This window comes from Chironomus tepperi, unplaced genomic scaffold (assembly GCF_022539635.2).
Source record: "Chironomus tepperi strain 1889 unplaced genomic scaffold, CSIRO-AGI_Ctep_v1 contig_13, whole genome shotgun sequence".
In the NCBI taxonomy this organism is placed as follows: Eukaryota; Metazoa; Arthropoda; class Insecta; order Diptera; family Chironomidae; genus Chironomus; species Chironomus tepperi.
The window spans coordinates 1658968-1670455 of NW_027226135.1; the positions used below are offsets into that span (position 1 = coordinate 1658968).

Sequence of the window (11488 nt, forward strand, 5' to 3'; positions counted from 1 at the left end):
TAAATCAATCAAAATCTCTTATCAAATTCTCAATTTAATCTACAGTAATTAAATTCACTTAATTAAATTCTCAATAATATGCAAAAAAAATCCTGCAAATTCTGCAAAGTTCTCAAAAATTCTGCAAAATAGACAAAAAATTCTCCGGAGCTTATCAATCAAACATCTGCGAATCTCTCTAAACCTATAAAATGTCTCAAATTCCAATAAAAAAAGACAAATTTTTTTCTCTATTTTTTCATTCCAGTAACAATTCGTTTTATCGCAATCATTTTGCGAATTTAAATGCGTTGTTGTTCCATTAACACATCCTTAATATAAAGCAAAGAGAATAATAAGCATAAATAATATTAAGAACCAAGTAAATTAACTTAAAGAAGACGAATTCGGACTTCAAAAATTAAAAAAAAAATCGAATATAAAATTTTAAGCATAAAAAGAAGCATAAAATAAGCATAAAAATGAGTCTTAGAAATTTCGTACCGTCATATCCGCAATTGTCTGTAAATCCACCACCACCACATCATCAGACCCATCGTGTACAGGCCCTTCCCGTAAGCGTAGCAACAGCCTTACAACAACAAATCTCACAACAACAACAACAACAGTCACAACAGGCTGGATCAAATCAATCAAATCCAAATGGTGGTGGTTCGGGTAACGTACAGGCTGGACAGTCACATGAGTATCATGTGGCACAATGTTTACCATTTCAGACACCAGGCGGTGCCAATATAGCTCCCAACTTTATCAGACATATGTCGAGTAAGAATTTTTTTTTTTTGGATTTTTTTCGCGTTTTTTTGAATTTTTTTTGGATATTCTTTTGTTGTACAGCCTTAGTTCCTTTATTTTGATATAGTTTGATGTAGACATGAACATTGTTTACTGACTTTTTTATTGTTTTATGGTTTATTTAGTTATATTAAGCTTGTAACGTACATTTTTGAGGTTATTGTGTGATTTTAGGCTAGTGTGTGACTTGTTGTGATGCCATGGGGGTGTACCTGGGTGAAAGGCACCCTACCTATGCGTATAGGTCCCTACCTATGCCTATAGACACCCCACCCATGTGCAATCAAGTAAAACTTAGTATAATGCCTGAAAATGTACGTTAATCCGTTTATTTTTAAGTTTTCATGATTAATTCCTTAACAATCATCAACTAACCATCCATACCTGGTAACCTGGAGGTCACCCTACCCAGAGGGTCACCCTCCAGATCACCAAACCCAAAATCAAGTCCAACAATCTAAATTAAATCTTATTTCTCAATTTTAGACGGAGGTTTTCAACCACAACATCCACAAAATCCATACCAGACACAAGGCGGTCCACCGCAACAACAACAATCCCAACAAACAAATCCCGCCCAAACATTATCAAATTCAGCACCACAATCACAACAACGACTAACGTCAATGGCACCGCCAACAGCACCACCAACACCACCAACACAACAAGGTCAACAGCAACAATCCCAACAACCAAGTGCATATGCCGTACCACAAGGATCAGTCCAACAATCACGTGCACCACCACAATATGCACGTCCACAACAACAACAAGTACGACGACAACAACAACAATCGTATATATTTCCAACACAAACAATTCCCCAATATAATTTTGTCATTCCAACTGGTCACATTCGAGCCCAAACAATGCCAATATCGGCACAACATTTTCAACAGCAAGTCTATCATCAAATGCCACAATATTATTTTAATCCATCGGCACAGACATATGGACAAATGGCTGGACCACCAGCAAATGGTCAACGTCAAACAGCAACACCGACAGCTGGTCCAACACCAACAATTGGTCCACCAGCAAATGAATATAGTCCATATAATGTTTATGAGATGCCACAGGTTATACAACCGCCGGCAGCACCGCCACAACAAAAGACTGGCACAAAGAAGGCTGGTCCAAATGCAATTCAAATTATAAATCCAATGACGGGGAAGAATATCTTTGAGGAGGATGCACCAGCATCTGTTAATAATGATGATAAGACACAGTCACATCATCATACGCATCATCAACAGTCACATCATCATCATAATAGTGGTGGTAAGGAGGATTCTGTTGAGAAGGAAAATGCTGAGCCACAAACTCCTGTTGTAAGTGCTATGAGCGATGGACCGTCTGTTGATATTACGCCTAAGCACCAAATCAGTAAAAATAAGAATAGGTAAGTTGAGGAGGGTGATGGGGAGATATTGGGGAGATGTGGGGTATGACATAGAGGTTGACCTGGGACAGTAGATGACCTGGGTTGACCCAAAATCCATTACGTCCAGGGTTGACCCTCCTATACATGACTAGAGGTTAAGCTATATAGATCTGGATCTGAGATTGATGATATCCAGATGGGTAGACGACTATTTGACTAGATGTACAACTAAGACTGTCTATTCATCCTCATGAATGACTCGTCCTTAACAAGAGCTAGCTCTTAGTGCTGGACATACAACTATTCAATTGTCGGTCTAGAAGCCTGTCTACTTGGGATTGATCTCATTTCTAACACAGACTAGACACTTTAAAGAGCAGACAATGAACATGCTAGCTTGATACCGTGACACCATGACAGCAGGGTCATATGGTGCAGGGACACCAACACTGAAGAGTCACATGGAACCATGACACCAACATGGCAGGGTCACATGGAACCATGACAATAGCACTGCAGGGTTACATGGTGCCATGACACCAACACAGCAGGGTCATATAGTGCAGTGACACCAACACTGCAGGGTCATATGGTGCAGTGACACTAACACTGTCACATGGAACCATGTCAATAACAATGCAGGGTCACATGGTGCAGTGACACTAACACTGCAGGGTCACATGATGCCATGACACCAACACTGCAGGGTCATATGGTGCAGTGATGCCAACACAGCAGGGTCATATTGTGCAGTGATACTAACACTGCAGGGTTACATGGTGCCATGACATCGACTATGCAGGGTCATATGGTGCAGTGACACCAACATAGCAGGGTCACATGGTGCAGTGACACTAACACTGCAGGGTCATATGATGCAGTGACACCAACACTGCAGGGTCATATGGTGCAGTGACACTAACAATGCAGGGTCAGATTGTGCAGTGACACTAACAATGCAGGGTCAGATTGTGCAGTGATGCCAACATGGCAGGGTCATATGATGCAGTGGCACTAACACTGCAGGGTCACATGGAACCATGACAATAACACTGCAGGGTCACATGGTGCCATGACATCATGTGAACATACTCATTGTCTGTTGTGGCTTGATCTCTAAATCGTCCTTAATTGAATATATCCTCAATCCACATCTAATAATCCATTTTATCTCTAATCTTTTAGGAAACCCCCAGAGCCGAGTCCACAACAATCTCCTGTACAGAGTAGTCAAAGTAGTCAGCCAGCGATACCGCAACTAGCGGATCCACCAAAGCCAGTCAAAATTGAAGCTCCAAAATCCGAAATTGAGCCTCAACCACAACCTGTTGTGCCGCATGTAGCAGCTTCATCGCCTGTTCAAGATAGTGAAAATAATAATAATAATAATAATAATAATAATAATAATAACATTAATGATAATGATAATAATAATATAAGTAATAGAACTAGCACGATTAATGTGAATATAACAACGCCAGTTGTAATACAGCAACAGCAAATCTCTGAGATCATGACTGATAAGCCAATAACACCGCCACCATTATCTGAACAGAATCAAATTCCAAATCAAGTTAGTGATATTAATGATACAAATAATAATAATTATCAAAAAGTCACATCATCAACAACATCATCGACTCCATCAAATGATGCTAACGAGAATAATGATGAGGATATGATTAATGAACAAAATGTTAATGATAATGATGAAACAGATCGTGCGATTGTTGCTGAATTACCACAGGATACAAATAATAATTCAACAGAGACTGATGATAAAGGAACAACAATTGAGAGTATCATACAATATAGTGATGATCAATGGAGTCCAGCTAATGCATCTGGTAAAAAATATTATACGCGTGATCAATTGCTTAAATTAAAGGATACAGCTGCTGTTGCACCCGTTGAGCTTCCTGAAGGCGTATCAAATACATTAATGAAATTTAATAAGGAATGTTTAACAAATACACTCAATCAACAATTGGGATTGAGGATGCCATTTGATGCAATTAATTCTGTTGCACCAAAATGGATGAATCAACCGGGTGGACGTAATCCATATCCACCAAAACGTCCAAGTCAACAAGGAAAACAACAGGTTAGTATTATCCCAACCCTGTCACATTTGACACCCTGACACCCTTGACACCCTGTCACTCTTGACACCCTGTCACCCTTGACACCCTGTCACCCATTCCACCCTGTCACTCTTGACACCCTGTCACAATTGACACCCTGTCACCCATTCCACCCTGTCACCCTTGACACCCTGTCACTCTTGACACCCTGTCACCCTTGACACCCTGTCACCCTTGACACCCTGTCACCCTTGACACCCTGTCACACTTGACACCCTGTCACACTTGACACCCTGTCACTCTTGACACCCTGTCACCCTTGACACCCTGTCACTCTTGACACCCTGTCACTCTTGACACCCTGTCACTCTTGACACCCTGTCACCCTTGACACCCTGTCACCCATTCCATCCTGTCATCCCCCCTTGTTACTCCTCCCACAATATTCCCATTTCTAACCTCAATACTAATCATATTCCAATTTCCATTTCTAGATACCCGGCGGTGGACGACAAGGTCAATCCGATCGACAAATTATCAAATTAAATTTGAGTCTTCAAGATGACGTGAAACTCAATGAGTCGGAGAATGCATGGCAACCATCGCATCTTAAAAAGAGACCAGCAATGAATGAAGAGGAACGTGAGACAGCTGATGTACTCAGCAAGTTCCGTTCGATGCTCAATAAACTCACTGCCGAAAACTTTGATGTGCTCGTTGAGCAGGTCAAGACATTTAAGATTGATACAATGGAGAGACTTGATGGGGTAAGTTGAATGTAGTTTTTCTGCGGTTTGTGGAGTTGTGGTGGTTAGGCGCATATAAAGGAATGCATGTCTAGAGGCGCATATCCACAGGCGCATATCTAGAGGCGCATATCTAGAGGCGCATATTCAGAGGCGCATATCCAGTGGCGCATATCCAGAGGCGCATATCTAGAGGTGCATGTCTAGAGGCGCATATCCAGAGGCGCATATCTAGAGGCGCATATCCATAGGCGCATATCTAGAGGCGCATATCTAGAGGCGCATATCCAGAGGCGCATATCTAGAGGCGCATATCCAGAGGCGCATATCTAGAGGCGCTCCTGTATGCCACTTGATCCAGCTTATAGCCACCTAACCATACCTAACCTCAAAGTAAAAAAATCCACAGTAACTAATCAATATCCAATCAATTTTTCAGGTCATCGGTCTTCTCTTTGAGAAAGCAATTTCCGAACCAAAATTTGCACCAACCTATGCAAATTTATGTAATGAGATTGCCTACATCCAAACCGTACCATCAAATGCCGATCAACCTCAAGATAAGCAATCCAAAAAGAATTCATTGAAGGTTAGATTAATTACACAATGTCAAAAGGAATTTGAGAGAAATAAGGAAGATACATTGGAATTTAGAGTAATTGAAGACAAGTGAGTATGAAGTTTGATGAGTAGGCATGCCTACATGCTTGATTCCAACTCCTAACCTCAAAATTTTCGATTTTTTCAGACTAAAAGAGAATGAAAATGAACCAGATGCTCAAAAGCGCGACGAAAGAAAAGCGGAACTTGAAGAGCAGCATTATAGACTCCGTCAACGTGCCAATGGTACAGTTAAATTTATTGGTGAACTGTACAAGAGTGAAATGTTGACAACAAAGATTATGAGGACATGTATTGAGATGTTGTTGACGGAAGCAACAGAAGAGAAGGTAAAGTCACTCAAAATTTCAACTTTATTCCCAAACCTAACCTCAAAATTGATAAATTTCAGGTCGAACGTGTCTGTAAACTTCTCACAACAATCGGTGGTAAAATGGAAGCAAGTGAAGGACGTAGCTCACTTCAGAGATACTTTAATATTCTCAATGAGATGACACATCCAGCACATAAGACTATTCGATCGTCACGTATCAAATTTGAGATACAAAATCTTCAGGATCTTCGTAGTAATAATTGGAAGGCACGTCGACAGGATTTGATTCCAAAGACGATGGATCAGATGGTATGGGAGGCCGAACAGGAACAGATGATGAATAATTATCAAAATAGACAGAGTGCTAAGGAGGATAGACAGAGGGGTAATCAAGGTAAGAGTTTGATGAGATTTTTGGATTGTGGGGTGATTTTCGGTCAATTTTTGGGTGGATTCATGGGATAAATTGGGTTTTCGGCCAGTTTTTGATCGAATTCTGACAAAATTTCGGCCTATTGCTGTCATCTTAACAGCTGAACTTGTCTAAATAATTGGGAAAATTGGGAAGAAAATATGACACAGTTCGATCAATGAATGACAGAATTCGGACAAAAATCCGACAGGATTCGGACAAAAATCTAACATAATTCAGTTAAAAATCTGGCAGGATTTGACCATAATCTAGATTAATTTGGCACAAATATTAAGAGAACTTTTAATAAATCGGTTAAAAATCCGGCAAATTTTGACCAAAATCTTGTAGAATTTGGCACAAATTTTAGAAGGATTTGTTAAAATCTGACAGAATTCTATCAAAAATCTGTCACTAATAATCTTGTGGAAATTGCCAAAATATTAGAAGAACTTGGCATAAATTGGCCGAAAATTCAAAGAATTTCGATTAAAACCAGAATATTTCAGCCAGAAAACCATCAGAATTGGGCCAGAAACCATCCGAATTCGGCTGAAAAACCGACATCGCTATTTTAAAAGCACACATAATTCTGATTTAAATTCTAATTCTAATTTCTTTATTCTCCTATTTTCAGGCTACAACAAACGCCAACAACCCCAACAAGACAGCGAAGGCTGGTCAGTCCAACAAAATACAAAGTCACGCAATCAACCAATTCAATTAAATAAAATATCACTTCCATCAATGAGCGATAGTTCAGCAAAATTAGGCAATGCATCACAATTCCAAAACTTTATGATGCAAACCAACAAATTTGCTGGCCTAACAGTCGATGGCGACAGCGAAATGCCACCGCGTTTCAATTCCGGTTCAAAGAACTCATCAATGGAACGTGGCGATCGTGGATCCCGATTTTATGGTAACGGCGGTGACAACCGTTACGGTGGACGCGGCAGTAGCAATCAAGGTAGTCGCAATTCCTCACAAATTCGTTCACGTGACAATTCAGGTTCACGCGGTGGAAGTGGCGGTCCATCAAGATCACTCCAACCACCACCGCCACGTCATCAACAGCCAATTGGTGCATCAATGTCATTCAGTGGTACGGCACCAATGAAAAAGGCACCGACACCAATTGTATTGAGCGAGGAGGACATTGATAAGAATGTTAAGGAACTTGTTACAATTGTAGATCTATACAGGGATGATAAATTGACAATTGATGCGGCTATTGAGAAGGCACGCAAATATGTTGCCAATAAGGATGTACTAGAAAATATTTATAATAAGTTCCTGGATCGTAAGGATAATGATCGTGAGAATCTTATGATGATTATTGTCGAAATGATTAAAAATAAATTGGTTGTTCGTGATGATAATAAGCAAGCATTATATAAAGTTATGCAATTTGCACCGGATATTCAATGTGATGTACCACGTGTTTATGACTATATTGCTCAATTTATGGGTAAGTTATGACTTAATATTTATTGTTTGGAGCACAAGTTGGTCTAAATTCGGTTAATCGATCGAAAATCTGGTCTGAGACTGACTTGACTCTGACTTGGTACCGGATTTAAACCAATTCAACTTCAAGCTATAGTCTAGCCAGCCTGGTGTCGAATTCTGGATCAATTAATCGGATTTAGCCGGTTTAAACAGAATTCGACACCATGACAGAGTCAAGACGGCTTAGTGCTAGAGTCTAGCCGGCCTGGTGTCTTATTTGGAATCAATTGACTGGATTTAACCGGTTTAGATCATATCCGACACTTTACAAGAGTCTAACAGGCCTTGTGCTGGATTCTGGATCAATCATTCAGATTTTGCTGGTTTAAACCAAATCCAGCACCATGCCAGTGTCAAGTCGGTATATTGCCACAGCCATGCCAGTCTGGTGTCGGATTTTGGAACGATTGACTGGATTTAACTGGTTAGAATCAAATCCGACACTATTCTAGAGTCTAACTGATCTGGTGCTGAATTTAGAATTTATTAATCGGATTTAACCGAGTCTGAAACCATGACAAAGTCACGACAGCTTACTGCTAGAGTCTATCCAGCAAGGTGTCGGATTTGAGATCGATTAATCGAATTTAGTCTGTAAGCGAAACCGACATTATGTCAGAGTCTGTCAGTCTGGTACTGGATTCTGGATTGATTAACTGAACTTAACTGGTTCAAACCAAATCCGACAACATGCTAGAGCTACACCGGCCTTGTGCCAGAGTCATGCTAGCCTGGTTGCATGATTTGGAATCGACCAACTGGATTTAGCTGCTTTAAATTGAATTCAGTATTTTGCCAGTATCACTGGCTGGTCTGATGTCGGATTTTGAGTGAAATTTTCGGATTTACTCGGCTTAAACCGAATCCGGCACCAGGCTGACATGACTCTGGAATCGATGAAATGGATTTAGCCGGTCTAAATCTTGCTTGAGTCATGCTGGTCAAATCCACGAGTCATGCTAGGCTTGTTGCGGATTTTGGATAGATTAACTGAATTTACTCAGTTTGAATCGAGTCTGAATTCAGGCTAACTTGATTCCGGCATGATTCTAGAATCCATTGACCAGATTTAGCCGGCTTAGACATTGCCAGAGTCACGCTGGACGAGTGTCAGAGTCATATTAGACTGATGCCGGATTTAGATCCGATTAATCGAATTTTAACAATTTTAATCGTATCCGGAACTAATTTAGAGTCACTACAGTCTGGTACCGGACTAAACCAACATGTGCTCTTCATATCGATTCCAATAAAACCAATTTCTAACCCTCAATCTTTTCCTATAATTTCAGGCGAATTACTAATTGCAAACGTACTGACCTTCCAAGAAGTATATCATGTCTGCCAAGCGGACGAATGTGACAAGGAAAATGTATTAAGATGCATTTTTACAACAGTCGAGAAACGACACAGCGCTAATAAACTACAAACAATTGTCGCCGAGACAAACTGTGATTTAGGCCAATTTATTAAGGATGGTAATTTTGGACGATGGTTAGAGAATAATGTAAGTATGATTGTGATATGATTTGTGATATTTGGGGTTTGTTGGGGATTTTGGGGGTTTTTGGGTTTTTTGGGTTTTTGGGGATTTTGGGTTTTTTTGGGTTTTCAGGTTTTTTGGATTTTTTTTTTTTTTTGAGTTTTGGGGTTTTTGGGCATTTTTGGGGTTTTTGGGGTTTTTTTGGGGTTTATATTGGGTGTTTGGGGTTTTTGTGGGTTTTTTTGTGGTTTTTGTGGTTTTTGGGATTTTTGGGTTTTTTTGGAATTTTCGGGGTTTTTGGTTTTTTTTTTGGGATTGTAGGGATTATAAAGAGAGGGAGAGTAGGGGTTAGGTGAATGCTGTGGGTATAGTTAGGAAAGGTTGGAAGTGATCAATGAGCTGCTGGTCATTTTTGTTCATTTTAACGAATTTTGGAGTAATTTTTGGACAATTTTTGGTCAATTTTTCATGATTCTTGATAACTTTTTGGATTGGACATCCAGGGTAGAATAAGTAGCCGACCCCTAATGCCCCTCATTGTCCACTTGACCTTCAGAAAATGATCCAAAAAATCAGAATAATTCAGGAACTAATTTCAATTTTGTATGCCAAATTTCCAGAAGTTCACAAGCATGGTGCGGCGTGGTACACGTGGTATTGCTGATGTAATGCAACACATGAAGCGAATGCTGCAAGAGAAGAGCAGCAATGACAATATTATGGAATATATTACAGTAAGTACAGCCTGAATATCCTCAAAATTCACAAAATTAATCAAAAATTTTTTATGTCCATAGTCAACAGACTGCACGAAGGATCCAAACTTTATACGTCAACTGACGACAATTGTGATGGAATTCTGCTGTGATGAATACTCAACGGGACAGTCACAGCCATCATATAAGTTGAATAATGCTAAATTAGAGTCACTATCCCTTCTACTTCAACGTTATATTGATAATGAAATTAATCGTGAATTGCAGTGTATTTATGCATTGCAGCATTTTGCCTTTGTTAGGGAATATCCACCTGGTAAGTCACTTTAGGGGACTTTGGGGTAAATTGGAGGTTTTGACTAATTTTTGGGTGATTTTTTCAGGTCTTCTGAATTCAATATTTGAGGTTTTATATGATAATGATGTCCTTTCGGTGGAAGCATTCGAAAAATGGAAGAACTCCGATGACCCGAACGAGAATCAAGGAAAAGGTAAGCAAAAGTTGAAAAATTTGAAAATTTTGAAAAATTTGAATTTTTTTTGAATTTAAAAATTTTAAAAAATTTAAAAAATTTAAAATTTTAAATTTTAAAAAAAAAATTTTAAAAATTTTAAAAATTTAAAAAAAATTTGAAAATTTTTTAAAAAATTTGAAAAAATTTAAAAATTTGAAAAAATTTAAAAATTTGAAAATTTAAAAGAATTTTAAAATTTAAAAAATTTTAAAAAATTTTTTAAAAATTTGAAAAATTTTAAAAATTTGAATTTAAAAATTTGAAAGAATTTAAAAATTTGAAAGAATTTGAAAATTTGAAAGAATTTAAAAAATTTGAAAAAATTCCAAAAATTGAAAAAATTTTAAAAATTTGAAAAAAAAAATTTTCAAAAATTTAAAAAAAAAATTTCAAAAATTTAAAAAATTGAAAAAATTTCAAAAATCTTAAAAAAATTGAAAATTTTAAATTTGAAAATTTCAAAAAATTTTGTGAAAAATTTTAAAATATCTGAAAAAATTCAAAAAATTTAAAAAAAAAAAATTTAAAATTTAAAAATTTAAAAATTTTAAAAATTTTCAAACAATTTTATTTTACTAATTTCCATCAATTTTTCCCTCCTCTATTTTCAAGGTGTTGCAGTTTGTAGCACGCGACAATTTTTCACAAAATTAGCCGAAGATGAAGACGACGACGACGATACTGGAAGTAATTAAGCAACACAAAAAAAAATGAGAAAAAAATTTTTTTATATAAAATTTTTGTGACAAATTTTTTGTTTGAAAATCGCGTTGGAAAAAAGGTTTTTTTTTAATTTAAAAAAGGAAAAAATTGCGACTGTGAATTTTTTTTTTTGAAAAAGTGGAAAAAAAAAATTTAAAAAAAAACTGAAAACGTTAAAATTCAAACGAATCTTAGAGTTAAGTGG

General features: G+C 37.7%; 1 protein-coding gene across 3 annotated transcripts in view; it reads left to right on the forward strand.

Annotated features, from left to right (window-relative positions):
* The window catches only part of LOC139090091 (eukaryotic translation initiation factor 4 gamma 1-like), a 30585-nt gene extending 19097 nt beyond the window's left edge, over nt 1-11488 (forward strand). For 2 of the 3 annotated variants that reach the window (XM_070639781.1, XM_070639789.1), the window contains 13 exons: nt 248-765; nt 1282-2197; nt 3365-4283; nt 4758-5030; nt 5449-5678; nt 5758-5959; nt 6022-6337; nt 6993-7826; nt 9160-9374; nt 9971-10084; nt 10148-10382; nt 10450-10557; nt 11194-11488. In XM_070639781.1, coding sequence (XP_070495882.1) covers nt 462-765; nt 1282-2197; nt 3365-4283; nt 4758-5030; nt 5449-5678; nt 5758-5959; nt 6022-6337; nt 6993-7826; nt 9160-9374; nt 9971-10084; nt 10148-10382; nt 10450-10557; nt 11194-11276 — 4749 coding nt within the window. In that variant the 5' untranslated portion in view covers nt 248-461 and the 3' untranslated portion in view covers nt 11277-11488. The remainder of the gene's footprint in view (nt 1-247; nt 766-1281; nt 2198-3364; nt 4284-4757; nt 5031-5448; nt 5679-5757; nt 5960-6021; nt 6338-6992; nt 7827-9159; nt 9375-9970; nt 10085-10147; nt 10383-10449; nt 10558-11193) is intronic. The other variant, XM_070639797.1, reaches the window with a different exon arrangement.